The 20,848-nt window shown below is 42.4% G+C and overlaps 1 protein-coding gene across 1 annotated transcript in view; it reads right to left on the bottom strand.

The window, feature by feature from the left end:
- The window catches only part of LOC131706750 (calsenilin-like), an 84,464-nt gene extending 81,022 nt beyond the window's left edge, over positions 1 to 3,442 (bottom strand). Inside the window, exon 1 of the mRNA XM_059008436.1 lies at positions 3,301 to 3,442. Coding sequence (XP_058864419.1) covers positions 3,301 to 3,306 — 6 coding nt within the window. The 5' untranslated portion in view covers positions 3,307 to 3,442. The remainder of the gene's footprint in view (positions 1 to 3,300) is intronic.
- Positions 3,443 to 20,848: the final 17,406 nt, after the last annotated feature.

The following is a 20,848-nucleotide window of genomic DNA, read 5'->3' as shown; positions in this document are numbered from 1 at the left end:
GTGTGAAAAGAAGAAATGATTTTTTTGTTTGTGGTTTGAGAGCACGATGGTGCAACATGTTTTGAACACGCAACACTGATCTGTGTGTCGTGCCTGCTTCAGTGTGGGGCTGCGTCTTGTTCTAGATATGTGTTTGTGTGCAGGGAGGGAGCGAGGCTGCAAATCACTTTAGGGGTAGCAGTGTGGAGTATTGGTTAGGGCTCTTGGACTCTTGACCGGAGGGTCGGGTTCAATCCCAGGTGGGGAACACTGCTGCTGTACCCTTGAGCAAGGTACTTTACCTAGATTGCTCCAGTAAAAACACAATTGTATAAATGGGTAATTGTATGTAAAAATAATGTGTAAAAAATAATGTAATTGTATGTAAAAATAATGTGATATCTTGTAACAATTGTAAGTCGCCCTGGATAAATAATAAATAAATAATAATAATAAATCAAGCCTTACATTCAACTTGACAAAGAAAACTAGAAAACACAAGCGCCATCTGTGAAGAATCCATTAAAAGAAGTTTGTATCTTTCACATTGTTTGGCCGCTGTATAATTTATTTCGATTCCGTTTTGACAGAAGGGATGGAAATAAGACTCCTGTTGCATAGCAGTTTCACCCGTCCCAGATTTTATTATGAGCTTGATTAGCCACGGTGTACAGGTAACAAGCTCAGGTGTGTCTTATTATAAAACCAGTAATGGATCAAACTGCTATGCAACAGCAACCACATACAAACATACATACATATACTCTCATGCATATATATATATAATATACACACACTAGACAGATTAATATAATTAAATATAATTCGATTCAAGAGTAACTGTCTTCAGATCAGTCCCTGTCTAGTTCATTAATAGCCCCTGTATCTGTTAGCTAGTCTCGGGTATGGTGGCAGTGTTCTAGGTTGGCATTTGAAGTCGATTGAAAGCATGTGAATGGACAGACAGCTGGGCTGAGACAGGCAATCCTTCTCACACAACTCCTTCCTTCTGCGAGGATCTGTTGCCGTGGCAACTTCACTGGGAAGGAGTTTGTAACTCTTCTATTTTAGAACTAGGGTTTTTTGTGCACCCCTGCCTGCTCTCTTCCTGAAGTGTACTGTGTATCAGGAGGTCTCTATGAAGCAGCCTACGTGTGACACATGTTTGGGGATGATTCATGAAATGTGAAGGTAGTTATTGTGTTTTGAAATCTTTGATAAACAACCATCCACACCGCCTTCATAAAAATGAGTCATACATACATACAGTACATATATGCATACACACATGAATAGACATTATATGTACATACATTCTAAGCAAGGAGAAACATGTCTGCAGTTACTGTGCTTTGACTTTTAAAACACTGTGAATGTGGAAGCCTTTCGGCAACTTTCATGCGATTTGATTGGCTCTTGTAATGCTTATATTTGCATATCCCAATTGCCCATAGTTCTATAGTTACTGCTTTTTCCCACCTTAACTTGAAAGCTATTTATTTACTCTCCTGAGCTTTCCACTACTGAAAGTGCCCTAATGAAACATGTGCTCTGATTTTAAAGATGCTGTGAATGTTGAAGCTTTTTCGTGATCATCCTGTTTTACTGTGAGAAACTAAATAAATCCTGGGTTCAATTTAATGCACAGTGAGGCTTTTCACACAACAAAGGAAGCAACCTCAAGGATGTTAATAAGACTCCCTTTACAGCAGATTCACCCATTCAGGTTTTAATACAGGCTTGATCAGCCACAGCGTACAGAGGTAACAAGCTCAGGTGTGTCTTTTAAACTCCTAGTGAAACCAGGAATGGATCAAACCGACAGCAATATTAATTGTCGTAGCAGTGTGGAGTAGTGGTTAGGGCTCTGGACTCTTGACCGGAGAGTCGTGGGTTCAATCCCAGGTGGGGGACACTGCTGCTGTACCCTTGAGCAAGGTACTTTACCTAGATTGCTCCAGTAAAAACCCAACTGTATAAATGGGTAATTGTATGTAAAAAAAATAATGTGATATCTTGTAACAATTGTAAGTCTCCCTGGATAAGGGCATCTGCTAAGAAATAAATAATAATAATAATAATAATTGTGGTTCATTACAGATTGGTTGACTTTCAAACTGTGAAAGCCTTAAACTCTTCGTGCCCCTGTAATTTTGCACTCTAACAAAGACGCTGTAAAGCTATCACTGCCATAATCAAAACGTAATCCCAGCCGCAGTCAACAATGCCGCGCTCAAGCAAACGCAAAAGCTGCTTTAAATAATTTAGCAAGGGCCAAACGGCAGCTAGACACGGAAGGGACGCCCAGTTTACATGCCAGAGCCAAGAGACCCCTGGGGTGGTGGAGCAGCGGGGCGGGCAGTGGAAACGGCAGGTTAAACAAAGCGGACCAGGAACAAAGCCTGCCTGCTGGAAAGAACCCGAGCAGGGAGCTGACAAAGCTGGGCAGGTCACAAGTTCATCAATGTTGGTATAATAAGCCTGGGCAGACACATTACTGGGTCATTTTCCTGCAGAGAGTGAGGGGCTTGAGTTAAAACCACATTCGTCTTTGTTTTAACAGTGTTTTGCACAGTTAATATTTTTGCTGTTTTGTTTTTCTTCCGTTTGTTAAGCTCGTAGTAAAACCTGGAATGGGTGAAACTCCTGTGCAATTATTTCCATCCTGGGACCTGCATCAAAGTGCAGAACACAGAGAGAGTAGGGATTTCCTTTTTACTTCCAAATGGTGTTTTTATACTGCTGGAAACGTATATAGAAAAAAAACAGCGCTCATATTTTCAACAGCGGATGATAAAGTGACAGCAACACAGTGAAAACAAAAAAGTCCCAACTCACAACAGCTTGGAAAGTGTAGCAAACATTATAAACACCGCGCTCTGTCATAATAAACACCGCGCTCTGTTATAATAAACACCCGTTGATATGACAGTACGTACCCGAGAAAAACAAGTTCGTTTCTCAAAAAAGTCATAAACTTAACTAACGGAGGGGACACGTCTAAATGTGATATGACTTGCAGTTACTATCGGTGATGAAATGCTACTTTTTTTAATTATAAAGAAGACACCCACAAAATAACGGCACTGTTGCTATTAATATAGTCGTTCAAGACTGTGACACCCACATACCAAATATAGCCTGAGTGTACACACCACCACAGCCATATATATATATATATATATATATATATATGCTACATTATTCAGGCTACATGCATTTATTAATAATACGAAATAGCAAAATAAAAATGCATTAAAGAAACACATACATTAACAGCTATTAATAACGATGATGCTAGTATTGTTGATCATTAATTACCTGCATCGTTGAGTTGTTCTTGTGATTTATTCTTATCTCCAAATATAGATGTAGTGAACGATGAACGCGCAGAAAACAACGGCTTTTAATTAAAATAATAATAATAATAATAATAATCGGCAGCTGTGTTCTGTCTCTGTGACTGTAAGTCTGTGTGTGAGAGGAGAGAGAGAGAGAGAGAGAGAGAGAGGGGGAGAGAGGGAGAGAGAGAGAGAGAGAGAGAGAGAGAGAGAGAGAGAGAGAGAGAGAGAGAGAGAGAGAGAGAGAGAGCAGCCGGTAATGGTTTCTTTACCGTTTCTGTTTTGACGGCTGAGTGCACGCGAGATAACGGTTTTATTTTTAAGTCTTTTTCTCTGGCTTTTAAAGTCAGAGACAGAGAGAGAGGGAGAGTGTATCCCGCCTCAATATTTAACTCTTGATTGACCCCAGCGTATCTTTTTATTTTGTCTGTTCGTAGGGCCTACTGCTCACTAATGCTGTCCTTAAACTATCAGAAAATAATAATAATAATAATAATAATAATAATAATAATAATAATAATAATAATAATAATAATAATAATAATAATGAAGAAACGCTTAAACAAGCCCAATACCTTGTGAGAACTAGCAACTGCTGCTAATTGCAATAATTACGATTCGATTAGTTATGTTTGAGTACCGTACCCTAATTATAATTATTTATAAAAGTTTAAATTCGTAATGGCATTGTGAATAGAGTTAGCATAGAGTTTAGCGCGTAACCAATGCAACGCTCCCTCCATTGACGCTACAGATCCAGTAAGCCTATTTATAAACCTCAACACAGGTCAATAATACATGACACAGCGGTTCGGTTTGTTTGAGTGCGCTTCTAGATCTACTCTCAATAGAAACGGTCAGTTCTGCAACATTATTCGACCGTCGACAAACGAATTTAAAATGACATTCATTATAGAGGTAGCAGCGCAAGCGCCTACCAGATAACGGGGCAAGGCAGTTAAAACCTTTCATGAGTTTGAGGGCATCGGGGTTATCATTGAAATAAAGCCTCGGTGAACCTTAAATACTATCTACTGTGGAGAGCGGTTCTGTAAAGCGTGTCTTACACGGATCACAGACACAGGTGTCACAGGGGGCCTGGTCTTGATAGGCGTTATATGGTGCAGTGTTGCTGATGAAGTTCAGATGGACCAAGACCATGAAAGACCAATTGAAATGCCAAGAGAAAAGAGAGGCACCTGTTACTACCCTACTCCCTTATACACAGTAAACACATAGCAAAGTAATACAGCAACATGGAAGCATGGTAAAGCATAGGCAAGCATTGTGAAGCACAGAGAGGTCTGGTAAAGCATAGGGAAGCATTGTGAAGCACAGAGAGGTCTGGTAAAGCATAGGCAAGCATTGTGAAGCACAGAGAGGTATGGTAAAGCATAGGCAAGCATTGTGAAGCACAGAGAGGTCTGGTAAAGCATAGGGAAGCACTGTAAAGCACATAGAGGTGTGGTAAAGCATAGGGAAGCATTGTGAAGCACAGAGAAGTATGGTAAAGCATAGGGAAGCATTGTGAAGCACAGAGAGGTGTGGTAAAGCATAGGGAAGCATTGTAAAGTACAGAGAGGTATGGTAAAGCATAGTGAAGCATTGTAAAGCACAGAGAGGTGTGGTAAAGCATAGGGAAGCATTGTAAAGCACAGAGAAGTCTGGTAAAGCATAGGGAAGCATTGCAAAGCACAGAGAGGTCTGGTAAAGCATAGGCAAGCATTGTAAAGCACAGAGGTCTGGTAAAGCATAGGGAAGCATTGTAAAGCACAGAGAGGTCTGGTAAAGCATAGGGAAGCATTGTAAAGCACAGAGAGGTATAGAAAGCATATTAAAGATAAAACATGTAAAGCCAGGGTATTGACCAGCCCCCGTGTTGCTTAGCCTCTCAGAGCTAACCAGAGCAGCTCCGCAAGGCTGCCTGCCAGCTGCGAGATTGCAGCAGGATTGTTTTTGTGTTTCTTTACTGAAGCTCCAGGGCTCTCATCAGAAAACAAGCAGCCCAGACTGATTTTTCCCTCTGCCATTGATGAAGGCAAGACACCAGTTACCGACTGGGCTGAAAGATCAATTAGCAGTAAATATACATACAGACGTAATTATCTGTTGTTCTATGTGCTGCCTGTCTTGGAGTCGCTCGGTCTTTCATTTCCCCAGTACAGTTCTATAGAAAACTCTGTATTTCTTATTTACAATCAGATCAATGGAACTCTTTTTAAAGGCTGACAGATGCACATTTGCACAGTGATTTATGCAGTTTAACTTTATTCCCAAACTCTTATGCTAATAATTCATGTTGCTGTTAATAGGGGTTAAAACACCAAAATACAAAGCAAAAACAAACAAAAATAAAATGTATTAATGTATTTATATCTGATTATATTTTAGAGCATGCTTTACCAATTTGACTGTGCTTTGCAATGCATTACACTTGGATTGGATTCAATACGGTTTTGCTTTCACGTGCCTATACCCTCATAGATGCATAATGGTCCATTCATACATACCAACATACACACATATATAATTAATTAAATGCAAAGAGTGTTCTGTATCCTGTGTGATTTCAGCCTTTGCTCCTGCTCTAAAGCCCCCAATCCTTTCTGGGAAATCCTCAATAAGGGGGGGCACAGTGACAGTGCAGTGTGATCACTTTGTCCCAGGAAAAGAGAGCAAGACAGAGGCTAGGTAACTAGGGCAACTGTAACTTAGCAACAAAGTGAAGGATGCTGACAGAGAAGGAGTGGGAATGGGAGTGTGGGGTGGTGATGGAGGGAGAAAAAGGGGTTTAAATAAGGATAGCGCAGAGAGGGCTGGGGAAAAGCGAGAGAGGTGGAGAGGAAGGGAGAAAGAGAGAAGGGAGGAATGGGGGATAGGGAAGGAGGAGGGTTTAGAGATGGGAGAAAGAGTGGTGGAGAGACGTGAGAGGAAGGGAAAGAGGGGGAGAAAGGATTGCAGAGAAAGAGACAGGAAAACAAGGCAGAGAGGCAGGGAGAGGGGGAGAGGGTAGCTCTATTCGAAAGAAAAAGAGGTGATAGAAGAGAGAGGGAGGGAGCAAAAACAAGGGAAAAAGAAAAGCAGAGAGACAGAATGATAGAGAGAGGGGAGAAAGTGGAGGAAAAGAGAGAAAGGGAGATAGGAGAAAGAAGAGAAACGAGAGTGAAGGCAGCGGGTGTGCAAGCGAAACAGAATTATGCCTGATAAAGAAATAATAGAATCTCTAAAGACTGAAAAGGGAGGGCAATTAGATCAGCAGCCAGTCAATTCAGAAAACTGCTTGCCTGCTGTACTGCAGGCTAGTTATATAGAACGGTGAACATGTGCATAGGAGGGAATATGTCCTACATCTCTGTCATATACTGCTTTACAAAACCCAGCTCTGTTCGTTTTCTGTTCATGACCCGCCTTCATTTAATCAGCATTGAAAAGACAGACCATGTCTATGAAGAGTCTACCGTTAAGAGGCTGAGATCGGTGGCTGATTGTGACATCACCGTTTATGACCTGACTGTGCAGTTACCCTTATAAAAGTTCGCAGTGGGATCTTTGCACGGAATTACAGTACACTTTTATCAATCAATTCACGGAATAGGCCATTTTTTTTTATTGTACATGTTATGTATACAAAATTCTCTTGCAAAGAAGAGTGACCAGAATTATCCCAGGTTTAAAAGGCATGTCATATGCAGACAGGCTTAAAAAAATTGAGTTTATTCAGTCTTGAACAAAGAAGACTATGCGGCCATCTGATTCAAACATCAAAATCCTAAAAGGTATTGACAATGTCGACCCAGGGGACTTCTTTGACCTGAAAAAAACAAGGACCAGGGGTCACAAATGGAGATTAGATAAAGGGGCATTCAGAATATTATTATTATTATTTATTTCTTAGCAGACACCCTTATCCAGGGCGACTTACAATTGTTACAGGATATCACATTATTTTTACATACAATTATATTATTTTTTTACACACAATTATCCATTTATACAGTTGGGTTTTTACTGGAGCAATCTAGGTAAAGTACCTTGCTCAAGGGTACAGCAGCAGTGTCCCCCCACCTGGGATTGAACCCACGACCCTCCGGTCAAGAGTCCAGAGCCCTAACCACTACTCCACACTGCTGCCCTAGAATAGAAACTAGGAGGCACTTTTTTTACACAGAGAATTGTGAGGGTCTGGAACCAACTCCCCAGTAATGTTGTTGAAGCTGATACCCTGGGATCCTTCAAGAAGCTGCTTGATAAGATTCTGGGATCAATAAGCTACTAACAACCAAACGAGCAAGATGGGTCGAATGGCCTCCTCTCGTTTGTAAACTTTCTTATGTTCTTATGTTCTTAACATTTTTTTTCTTTTTTTCATGCGGTTCTTCATTTGCAAACTGTAGAACTCTCATCTGTCAGCCAAAAGGGAACGGGATCTGGGATGAACACCTGCATTAGCCGATGTGATACGAAGTGTGTTCATCTATAATTGTACAGTAGCTGTAGATAAGTGTATAGCCCCTTGGGGGTTGTCTCTTATTGCAATTGTATTAGAGATGGCCTCGTATATGATGTGATTGCAGGGTCCCGCTTGTGCTCTAATGTGTATAATCATTTTGACTTGCTCATCACAGGGCTTAGTGTCTCTGATGGAGCGTGGCTATTTTCATCTTCACCATCTGCTGTACAGCCGGGCAACATCCCCAGTAAGAGGAACTGCAGACAGAAATGTTCAAATAAAATTCACTTCCACTTTATGCTGTTACTGCGGTCCTGGAATTGACACTTAAAGATGAACTTTATAAATAACTTCAGTATTCCTGTCTCCAAGCATTTCTCTTAAGGGGTGAGGGAGCAGTTCAGTCTCCATGCCTCAAGTCTGCCCTGGACTGGACTGGAGGGAGCACCCTTTCTCTTAGGGGCTGAGGGAGGGAGGGAGCAGTCCAGTCTCCATGCCTCAAGCCTGCCCTGGACTGGAGGGAGCATCCTTTCTCTTAGGGGGTGAGGGAGGGAGGGAGCAGTTCAGTCTCCATGCCTCAAGCCTGCCCTGGACTGGAGGGAGCATCCTTTCTCTTAAGGGGTGAGGGAGGGAGGGAGCAGTTCAGTCTCCATGCCTCAAGTCTGCCCTGGACTGGACTGGAGGGAGCACCCTTTCTCTTAGGGGCTGAGGGAGGGAGGGAGCAGTCCAGTCTCCATGCCTCAAGCCTGCCCTGGACTGGAGGGAGCACCCTTTCTCTTAGGGGGGTGAGGGAGGGAGGGAGAGAGGGAGCAGCCCAGTCTCCATGCCTCAAGCCTGCCCTGGACTGGAGGGAGCACCCTTTCTCTTAGGGGCTGAGGGAGGGAGCAGTCCAGTCTTCATGCCTCAAGCCTGCCCTGGACTGGATTGGAGGGAGCTCAACACTTTAAAAATGAAAGACATGACCAAAACCAGAAACAAGATGAGAACGGGGATCAAATAACAAGAACAACACGTGGGTCTGGGGAATAATAGATTTTATTAAACCCACTGTCTACTTTCCCAAGCTTATCAAGCCCCTGTTAAATGTGTTGTAAACTACCAACTCAGAGCCGTTCGCATCGTAGAAGACTAAAATAAATAACATCTTAGCAGTAACATTGTTCGACAAATATTTCAGTATTAAGGACACCCCCTGTAAAGGCTACATTTTTCTGGTCCCTTTCTTTTGTATAGTTGGCTATTTATTGTTGTTGTAGCTGCATTAGAAGGTGAAAACTGTTTTGAATACAGCTGATTCCTTTAATAAACTGAATATCTGATTCTTGCACAGACTATGTGGTTTGCACTTCACTCATGTTCTGTATTTGAAGTGCTGGACGATGGAGAAGTGAACCCCCCTCCCTGGCGCTCTGCCACTCCCGGATTAGAGCGCTGCAGCCCCAGCTCTCTGGAGTGCTCAGCGTTGAGAGATGCCAGCCGGCAAACACAGGAGACCAAGGTCACCTTACCTGCTAGGCAGAGCTGCTGTGCGGACTTAACCCTTTCCCGGGAGGTCAGCCCACCTCCTGACTCATAGGAGACACGAGTGACTGCCTGTTCCAGACTGTGCAACTCACTGCCCTTTTCTATCAGAGATGCTGCTTCAGGCAATGTTTTTAACTCAAGATTAAAGACTAGCTTTTATAGTTTAGACTTTTTATAATGACTTGCAAATATAATTGTGTTTTTTTTTTAAATTATTTTATTTGCTTATTATTTTTGTAATTTTTCATCATTCATATTCATTTCCTGTTGTCTTCAATTGTTTTATTATTATTATTATTATTATTATTATTATTATTATTATTATTATTATTATTATTATTATTTTGTAATGTTTACTGTCTCTTGATATTGCAGGCGTCTTTCTGTTTTAGCCGACATGTAAAGCGCTTTGAGATACTGCGGAATGAAAGACGCTATATAAATAAAATTGAAATTGATATTGACCTTCCTGCTTGTCTAGCAGGTCTCCCCGTTATCGTGAGGACATTGTGTCCCTGGAGAGAGTCCAGCAAAGAGGAACCAGAAATACCTATCAGTCTACCCACCTGCCTGTCTGTCTGTCTGTCTCCCTGTCCCGCACAGTGTAGTAAGTGCAGCGTACCAAACTGAGTCCACTTGATGTGTCTAACTAGTGGATTAAGCAGGTTTAGTCCACTTGATTGGAGTTAGTAGACCTGCTAATCCCGATTGCAGCGTACCAGAAGTGAATCATCACAGGTGGATTATCTCCTAAATCAGACTAAACAAGATCCTGATTGCAGCAGCGTGCCAAATCAGATTCCTGATGATCCTGTTCAAGTGGATTAACTCTCAGTACTGTGAAGGATGAGACTAACTCAGTATGCTTGCTTGTCCTATGCATTTACTGCTGACAATGTTTTGCAGAGACAGTTGCATTTTTCCCCTGAAATGACACGTACATCTGAAAACTGTATTCTGTACAATTCTGTACAGATCTGTGAGAGTAAAGTATCGCACAAACAAGCCTGCATCACCCCCATCTTAAAAAACCCTCCCTTGATCCCTCATCCCTCCAGGACTACTGTCCTGTCTCCCTCCTCCCGTTCCTCTCTAAAACCCTCGAGCAAGCAGTACACCGCCAGCTCTCTGCTTTCCTGTCGACACATTCTCTGCTCGACCCCCTCCAATCTGGCTTTCACCCGGCACACTCCACTGAAACTGCTCTTCTCTCCATCACAAACTCTCTACTCTCTGCTCATGTCGCCTCCCTCTCCTCTCTCCTAATTCTCCTTGACCCCTCTGCTGCTTTTGACACAGTTGACCACTCTACTCTCCTGTCCTCCCTCGCTGACCTGGGACTCTCCAGCACTGCTCTTGCCTGGTTCTCCTCCTACCTCACTGATCACACGTACCCGGTGTCCTGGCGTGGCTCACCCTCTGCCACCCCTCCTGTTTTCCCTGTACACCCGCTCCCTGGGTCCTCTCATCTCCTCCCATGGCTTCTTATATCACCTCTATACTGATGATGACCTCTGACTCTGACATTTCCTCCCATATCTCTACCTGCCTCTCGGCCATCTCCTCCCGGATGCACTTGCATCATCTCAAATTCAACCTCTCCAAATCAGACCTCCTTTTCTTGCCCTCTCTTCCTCCCCCACAGCTGATCTCTCTATCTCTATTCCTCTTGAATCCACCACTCTCTCTCCCTCCCCTGTGTCACCCTCAACCCCTCCCTCTCCTACTCTCAGCACATCTCTACTCTGGCACGCTCCTGTCGCTTCTTCCTCAGCAACATACGCAGAATTCACCCCTTCCTCACCGACAACTCCACTCAGCTCCTAGTTCAGGCCCTGGTACTGTCCCGCATTGACTATTGCTTCTTGCCTTGTCTTAACCCTTCCTCATTTTTCCCACACTACACTGCTGCTCCGCTCTCTGCACTGGCTCCCTATCGCTGCTCGCATCCAATTCAAAACTCTTGTACTCGCCTATCGCTGTCTTGACCTTTCTGCTCCCTCCTATCTCCAGACTATCATTTCTCCCTACACCCCCCCTCGCCCCCTCCGCTCCTCCACCTCTGACAGACTAGGTGTACCCCCCCTCCACTCCCCCGCCTGCAGAGCCCGCTCCTTCTCCACATTTACAATCATCCTCCACCAACGGGAGCACCAAACAAGCGAGAGAGAAAAATAATCTTTGACTCTGACAGCGACTAAGAAACAAAAAAAAAGCATACCCCATTGAAACACCTCTCCCTTAAAAATTCACCGTTCCTGAATTATCAAAAAGAAAATTATATTTAAGATTCTTTAATTTTGTCTTAATTTACGTTATTATTGTTAATTAAATTCAGTTGCAATTTGAACCTTAACACCCGTTTATTGTCTTTTTTTAATTACAGATACTAATATCCATAATGAATAATAGAAGGGCTTCAATGAGTTACATGAAAATAATTCTATCTCGGGTTCCTGTGACAGTTTATAACTCAACCTGGCGGTCTCGTAGTTTATGACGTCACAGAAACCCTAGATGGAATTATTTTCCTGTAACTCACTGAAACCCATCTATCATTTTCTATGTAATCAAATAAACTACAAAATGATATCGCAAAAGTCTACCGGAAGCCATAATAGTTGTAGGCTACAGTATGATATGTTGTATTTTTGTCAGTTTTTCCTTAAGTATATAGAAAACTAGCTGTATGTAATTTTATATATTAACAAAACATTATTCTGCAAGTTTCACTCGACTTTATGAAGCACAGCGTGTCATTTGTAGAGGGCGATGCAAAACGTTTGTCCAGAGCTGCAGGTTAGTCCTCATTATCGGTCTAACTTGTTCCTCTTGTTCCGATCAGTTAAACTAATTCCCGGGATCGTGTGTTTGGTGCGCTGCAATCAGGGTTAGGTTAGTACAGATTTGCAGGATTTTCTAGTCAACATTTTAAGTCACTGGTACACTGCAACTGACGCCTTGATTTTTCTTAGATTTTTTTTTATTTTCATTTTTGAATGTAATTTCTCTCGCTTTGAGGAGTGAGCTAGTTTATATTCTAAATCTGTGTTCTATTGCTTCATGGTTTGCTGTATAGTGTTGTGTTGTGTTGTTGTGCTGTGTTGTAGTTTGGTGTGCAGTATTGTGTAGTGCTGCATTATATTGTATTGTGCGGTGTTGTATTGTATTATATATTGTATTTTCTTGTGTTATGTTGTGTTATATATTTATTTTGTTGTGTTGTGTGGTATTGTGTTGTTGTGGGCAGTATTGTGTAGTGATGCATTATATTGTGTTATGTTGTATTGTATTGTAATGTGTTGTGTTGTATTGTGTTGTAGTCTGCAGTGCTCCATTATATTGTATTGCAACATGTTGTACTGTACTGTATTATACTGAGTTGTGTTAAATTTTATTGTATTGTATACTTGTGCTGTACTGTACTGTATTGTATTGTAATGCAGTGTGCTGTACTGTACTGTATTGTAATGCAGTGTACTGTACTGTACTGTATTGTATTGTAATGCGGTGTGCTGTACTGTACTGTATTGTATTGTAATGCGGTGTGCTGTACTGTACTGTATTGTATTGTAATGCGGTGTGCTGTACTGTACTGTATTGTGTTGTAATGCGGTGTACTGTACTGTACTGTATTGTATTGTAATGCGGTGTGCTGTACTGTACTGTATTGTATTGTAATGCGGTGTGCTGTACTGTACTGTATTGTATTGTAATGCGGTGTGCTGTACTGTACTGTATTGTATTGCATTGCATTGCACTGTACTGAATTGTATTGTAATGCGGTGTGCTGTGCTGTACTGTACTGTACTGTATTGTAATGTGGTGTGCTGTACTGTACTGTATTGTATTGTATTGTATTGCATTGTACTGTATTGTATTGTAATGCGGTGTGCTGTACTGTACTGTACTGTATTGTATTGTATTGTATTGTATTGCATTGTACTGTATTGTGTTGTAATGCGGTGTGCTGTACTGTACTGTATTGTAATGCAGTGTGCTGTACTGTACTGTATTGTAATGCAGTGTGCTGTACTGTACTGTATTGTAATGCAGTGTGCTGTACTCTACTATATTGTATTGCATTGTACTGTATTGTGTTGTAATGCGGTGTGCTGTGCTGTACTGTACTGTATTGTATTGTAATGCGGTGTGCTGTACTGTACTGTACTGCATTGTATTGTATTGCGTTGCATTGTACTGTATTGTGTTGTAATGCGGTGTGCTGTACTCTACTGTATTGTATTGCATTGTACTGTATTGTGTTGTAATGTGATGTGCTGTGCTGTACTCTATTGTATTGTATTGTAATGCGGTGTGCTGTGCTGTACTCTACTGTATTGTATTGTACTGTATTGTGTTTTAATGCGGTGTGCTGTACACACTGAGTTGTCCTGGCCTGTATGTTTCCTGACACTGAGAGATGCTTTGGCCTTGTTGTCTGCAGGGAGGCAGGACGGACGGATCTGTGTATTTAGTTGCTCTATAAATAAAATAACTCAGCCCGGTCCTGGGCTCCCAGGAGGCTGCATGTTTTCTGTTTTCCTTCTTGCTTTGTGGACTAGTTTGCTCTCGTAAGTTTTTGACAGTGATTGCACTGGGACCCTGGGACAGCAGCAGCAGAGTATATACCTCCCACCCCTCTCTCAGGCTCTTCAGCTGTCTTTCCTGCTCTATCTCCCTCCCTCCTTCTTTCCATCCCTCACTCCATCCTACCCCATCTCTCTCTCCATCCTCCATCCCCCTCTCTCATTCCTCTGTCTCTCTTCCTCTCCTACCCCTCTCCATCTTCCCTTCCCTCTCTCATTCCTCTCCTGTCTCTCTTCCTCTCCTTTCCTCCTTCAGTCCATACTACCCCCTCTCTCGCCCTTTACCCCTTCCTCAATACTATCTCTCTCTACCCCCCTCGCTCCCTGTCTCTTTCCCTCTCCCTCAAACAGCATCCCTGCCATGCATTCTGTAGTATATAAAAGCTTTTCAAAGTCAGAAAGTGACATGCTGAAAATACACACCGCTAATGAGGTCAGCTTTCTTTTACCGAAGGCGCTTCATATGATGAAGGGACGAAACTTTTGCCCCCTTGAGTTTCTTTCCAGGTTTAATTTCCTCTGGCTTTCTGACAGGCTATTGACAGTGTTATGGCAGGTCCCCTATACAGGTTTACCACATTACCTTTTCACAGTATTTTGGCAGTTGTCCTATGGTATACAATGCATTTAGCACAGTTTACTATGTTTTTTTTTCTTATTTGTAATATGCTTTACCAGACCTCTCTGTGCTTCACAATGCTTTCATTGTGCTCTGTTACACTCTGCTATGTTTTTACTGTCGGACATTTTTCTCAGGGGTGTCTCTCTCTCTTTGAATCAGAGGTGACTGCCCAGCATATTGCTGAGCTGTGAGCTGAAATGCAGTGCTCAGGGAGGGTTGCTCCAGTGAAATGACCAGGTGGTTGAATGGGTTTGTTCACATCCCGCACGCACAAGCTTGCAAGGGCATCCACCATGTGAGCTGGTTCTCGTGATACCATCCCTTTCACTGAATAATTCATTACACAGCATGCAGGGCGAAGGGGTGATGCTATCCGTTATGTAACACGTGCAAAAATAACTTCGGAATAATCTATGAATCCACGATATACATCATACAGTACAGTACAGTATACGCTGCAGAAGCAATGTACTGGCTATGCTGTCTATTATTTACCCACTGCCTTCCACACTGCAGCCCAGCGCTTTCTCTAACCACTGAGCTACTCAAACCCACTGCCTTCCACACTGCAGCCCAGCACTCTAACCACTGAGCTACTCAAACCCACTGCCTTCCACACAGCAGCCCAGCACTCTAACCACTGAACTACACAAACCTACTGCCTTCCACACTGCAGCCCAGCGCTTTCTCTAACCACTGAGCTACTCAAACCCACTGCGAGGAAGGTAATGTGTTTGAGCAGCTCAGTAGTTAGAGAAAGCGCTGGGCTGCTGTGTGGAAGGCAGTGGGTTTGAGTAGCTCAGTGGTTAGAGAAAGCGCTGGGCTGCTGTGTGGAGGGCAGTGGGTTTAGGTGACTCAGTGATTAGAGTGCTGGGCTGCAGTGTGGAAGGCAGTGGGTTTTAGTAGAGAAAGCGCTGGGTTGCAGCATGTAACATCGGGGGCTGGCGGTTGCAGGTTCGAGTCCTATCATAATTGCTCGCATAATATTGCAGTTTGACAGATCACCTTCAGAAGACATTTTACACAACGCAGTTTTGTTTTCCTGAAGCACAGCAGAATGATAATTCAGGGGTCAGATCTCAATGACAGGCTCAGAGAGAGTGAGGAGAGGCAGGAGCCCCAGGAGGAGCGCACTCTGACAGCCCTGAATGATGGCTTAATTAGAACAACTCAGCATTTATCAGCTTCCGATGGGGACCACGACTCACCCACAGCTCCCTGGAGCTCCGAGAACACTCCAAACTGGAAGACGCGAGGAGCCGGGGTCAGTTCATTTTCCAAAGCTGTTAATTTGTTTTTTAATTACTTCTTATCTCTTTGTTGCTGCACGATTCCCCGCTGCATATAAAACTGAAACTCTTAATGATAAGACCCGCAGAGCGCTGCTTTGAAAGCTTTACAGTGATAAAACTAACTTTCTTCAGTAGCAGTTCAAGCAAGTTAACTATTTTGTGTTCTCTTCTCCCCCTGGTTCATGTCTATCAGTCTCCCCACCTCCCTTCTCTTGCCCGTAGTCTGTCTGTCTCTCCTTGTCCCACAGTGTAGTCCTCCCAGCTTGCTGCTCTGGCCCTCTGCCCTGGTGGACTCTATGGTTATTTTTAGCCGTTCTGTCACGTGTGCGTGTCTGTGGTTCCTAGCGTCAAGTGGAGGACTGTGCATCCTTTTCTTTTATTTCTCTCAGCGCGTGGAGTCTATATGCTGTGTTATATTGTGTCCTGCTGTACTGTACAGTGTTGTATACGTTGATGTTGTATTGTAGTGTGCAGTACTGGTGTAGTTTTTAAACCTTAGTAACTCTGCTTGTGCAAACGTCCCCTCCAACAAACTGGTTTAACATTACCAATACATTTCCTCGCTCATGATTATCAATACATTTCCTTTCTCATGATTATCAATACATTTCCTCGCTCATGATTACCAATACATTTCCTCTCTCATGATTATCAATACATTTCCTCTCTCATGATTATCAATACATTTCCTCTCTCATGATTACCAACACGCTTTGTCTCATATGATTACCAATGTATTTTACTCTGCAAATGCAAAATAGAATCTGCACCACACTGAAGCACCGTGCAGTTGTGGAACACTCCCAAAAGCAATGTGAGTTGAAGGACATTGGAGCATTACAGATCAGCAGGTCTATTAGAACTAATACAGTCCTGCGCCGCGGAGTGCATTATGTAAGTGATGGGTTTGTGTTCTCTTCAGGCTGGGCGATGAAGTTCAGAGGTCAACCAGATGCTCAGGACCGGATTACAGCGCAAAGCCGAGCAGATGAGAGAGTGCAGTTCAAACTGGGGTGAAATCCAATCACGATGACAGCAGAATTGTTTGCTGAAATTTCAATTGCAGTGTTTAATTACAATCACAGTTACAATTATGGGACAGTAATTAGGCTGAGAAGCCTATTGTTCTTGTTAAGATTATTATTATTTTTCTTTCTGCCAACAAAACTTTAAAAGTTGCATAAAATGAAAACCGTTGCATGAAAACTCTTGGAATTTCACAGAGTTGTAGATGCCAATGGGAACTAATGTCTGCAGCTGAATGAATGCGATTGGTCACATGGTTTGGCATCCATATTGGATTTTACAACAAATTTTGGACAATTTACAAACATCTTCTTGTCGGAAACCACTTATCGCAGAGTTCTGAAACTTGGTATGCATGGTCAGGGATTGTCCAAGATGCATGAAGCTGATTGGTTCAGTGGTATGGCGGCCATGTTGGATAACCTAATTAACACACACATGTCTTCTTCTCCAAAACCGCTAATCTGATCGAAGCAAAACTTGGCATAAACGAAGTTGCCACAGTAAAAAACATGGCTGCCGAGGGCCAATCAAATTCCAGCATTGCTCTATTTGCTTATATTGCGCATAAAATGAACACCGTTGAAAAAAAAACTCTTGAAACTTCACAGAGTAGTGGAGGCCAATGGGAATTAATGTATGCTCTATTAAAAAAAAATACCTTGACCTTTGACCTCCCCTTAAGGTCAAATGTAAAACTGGCTTATAACTCATTACAGAGTGTAGATAGGGTCATGGTTATTGTGGAACACAGATAGGAACCCATATGGACGCTGATGTCTACGATTGACTGAATGGCAACCAATCAAAATGATTAAATTTCACAAAATCCTTGGAAGCCGTAAAGTTGCTTGCAACTTCTAGTTACGAGTATAATTACAATTATACTAAAAGAGTAACATGAACAACATATTAACATGTTTACTCTATCTGAAATGACTCAGCACTACTCACAGGTACAAGTACAGACACATATCAAAATTCCGCGCCGTTCTGAGACACGGGGGAGGGGCGGAGCCAGCAAAACAACACAGAAACAAACAAAAGGCAGCCAGTGTTCACTGCGATAGCGAGTGAGGCGACAGCGTGGGAGAAGTACGAGTGGACAAGTACAGCGCAGTTAGAAGCAGTTTGAAAGCAGGTTGACAGCTGCGGAAGCTAAACTGAACTTCCAAAAAAACATAAATAAATAAATACATAAAACATGGTCTTCAAGCCAGTAATCTGCGACAACTGCATGATGTGGGAAATCCGAGAAAACCCAACAGAGCTCAACCAAGTGTGTGTAAAGTGCTGCACGATCCAGGACTTGCTTCAATGAGTAAGTCTGTTTGAAATGGAGCTGCAGGAAATGAGACAGCAACAGGAGCTTGAGGAGCTGACACACCCACAATTCATGGAAGTCCGCACCCCTAGCAGACTGAAAGCCACCAGGGAGATGGAAGAGAGTCATAAGAACATAAGAACGTAAGAAAGTTTACAAACGAGAGGAGGCCATTCAGAACAGAAAATATGAGGCACTTTTTTACACAGAGAATTGTGAGGGTCTGGAACCAACTCCCCAGTAATGTTGTTGAAGCCGACACCCTGGGATCCTTCAAGAAGCTGCTTGATGAGATTCTGGGATCAATAAGCTACTAACAACCAAACGAGCAAGATGGGCTGAATGGCCTCCTCTCGTTTGTAAACTTTCTTATGTTCTTATGTTCTTATGTTCTTATGTTTTTATGTTCTTATGTTCTTATGTTCTTATGTTCTTATACTTAGGATCTTATATTTTTCAAACAAATGGGGTCATGAAAAGTGGTTAAAAATACAATATGATCGAATGACAAAGAAATGCGTAATTGAACTGTATTTGATCAATTATATGGTTTAATTACAATTACGCAAGTGTGCCCATGTTCAATGCAATTACATTTACAGTGTAATTAGGATCTGCTCAATTGTAATTGAGCCTAGGTCTGCTGCCAGGGAGATGACAAACACACACACACACTCAGCCGCAGACTGAGAGGAATGACTGTGCCACTCCTAGCAGTGTGATTGTGAAGGTATTTAAAAAGCAACTGAGTTTTTAAAAAGCCACCCGGATGTGATGACTGGAGTAGACTGATGCAGAGTCAAAATCAATCAATCAATTTGATATCTTATATAGCACCTTTCAAGAGGAATCGTCTCAAAGCGCTTTACAGATAAAAACAACTGCAATTTGAACAGCATACCAGACCATTCTGAGAAATTAGTAAGATGATAAAATACCCCTTTAAAATACAACCATTCAAATGATAACAAAATGAGTTTATAATCTTTAAAAAGCAGACAGAAGGTACTTTGTAAAAAAGAAATAGTATTAAATACACTTTCCCTTTAAAATACAACGGTGTGCAAATGTGTGGAAACCTTCAATGTTCCGTCAGTAGAAACAATAGGCACTCACGTGTGAAAATGTCAGTCCGCTTTGTGCTTTAATCAGGCATCTTAAACAACTTCTAAAAAGCCTCCTGCATTTTTCCACTTGTATCTGTGTGTTCCTTTTATCTTACTAAAGTCATCAATTAAATTAGACAATCACTAATTTTGCTTATTTTTACACTTTTCCAAGATTTCCAGTTACAGTGGTTTGATTTCATCTGAACAACAAATCAAAACTACAGAAGCAGCGGCATCACCCTATAGAATTATAATTTTGCTTCATAAAGTCGAATGTAACCTGCTGAATAATGTTAACATATTGAATTGCACTCCGCTTTGTAGTTGTCCATATACTTAATGAAAAACTGACATTTTTCTTACATTTGCAAATCTAACATGAAATACTGTACTACTACTATGGCTTCCGGTAGACTTGTGCGATATCATTTTGTAGTTTCTTTGAGTACATGATGTTAAAGAAAATATCTAAATTATGTTCATTTTTTTAAAATTATGTCTCAATCCTTAAATTCTAGGAGATGGAAAACTTTTGGCCAGAGCTGTACATTGGTTGAGAACTAATGTTCCATACCCGGATCAAGCTTCTCTTAAAGAAAAATAATACCTGAAAATCAGTGTTTAAATGCAAATAAAAACCCATAACGACTATTATGATTATTTTATTTGACCAAAGTTTAACTGAAAAAGTAGTTGTGCAGCTCTGCAGGATCTGTTAGTGTCTCTGCATTTTTAGCACCAGTGTGTAGTTTTCTTGAGACACTGGTGGTGTCACTGGGAAGCGCTGCATTTGCTGGTAGAATAGTGCAACACTCAAGCAGTCCTCATGATAGCAGTAAGGAGGCTTGGGGGTCCAGCGATTAAAGGGGCTTGTTACCAGGAGGTGCCAGGTTCAATCCCAGTGAGTACAGACCCAACCCCACCATCCCATCACCTTCCGTGAGCAGACCTGACCCGTAATCCGACCACAAACCCATCACCTGTTCCTTACCCTAACCCTCCCATCACCTTGTGAGCAGACCTGACCCGTACTCCAAACCCATCACCTGTTCCTCACCCTAACCCCGACCCTCCCATCACCTTCCGTGAGCAGACCTGACCTGTACTCCGACCCCAAACCCATCACCTGTTCCTCACCCTAACCCCGACCCTCCCATCACCTTCCGTGAGCAGACCTGACCCGTACTCCAACCCCAAAACCATCACCTGTTCCTCACCCTAACCCCGACCCTCCCATCACCTTCCGTGAGCAGACCTGACCCGTACTCCAACCCCAAAACCATCACCTGTTCCTCACCCTAACCCCGACCCTCCCATCACACTGTCAAACCCAGCCACTGTGTGACCCTGAGCAAGTCACTTAACCTCGCGCTCTGTCCTTTGGATGAGATGTAAAAACAAAGACCTTTCAAGTGACTGCAGCAGCAATTGTGATGCATAATTCAGCCCTAGTCTCAAGTCACTTTGGATAAAAGCATCTGCTAAATGATGAATAAGGTGGGTCAGTGAAGCACTGTGGTACATTAGCAACCTCTTCTGGTCTTGAGCAGATATGCAGGTTGGGAAATCCCTCTCAGCTAACCCAGTAGACA

This window comes from Acipenser ruthenus, chromosome 37 (assembly GCF_902713425.1).
Source record: "Acipenser ruthenus chromosome 37, fAciRut3.2 maternal haplotype, whole genome shotgun sequence".
Classification (NCBI taxonomy): domain Eukaryota; kingdom Metazoa; phylum Chordata; class Actinopteri; order Acipenseriformes; family Acipenseridae; genus Acipenser; species Acipenser ruthenus.
Note: the sequence above shows the minus strand (reverse complement) of the source record. Positions and strands in the feature narration are given on the sequence as shown.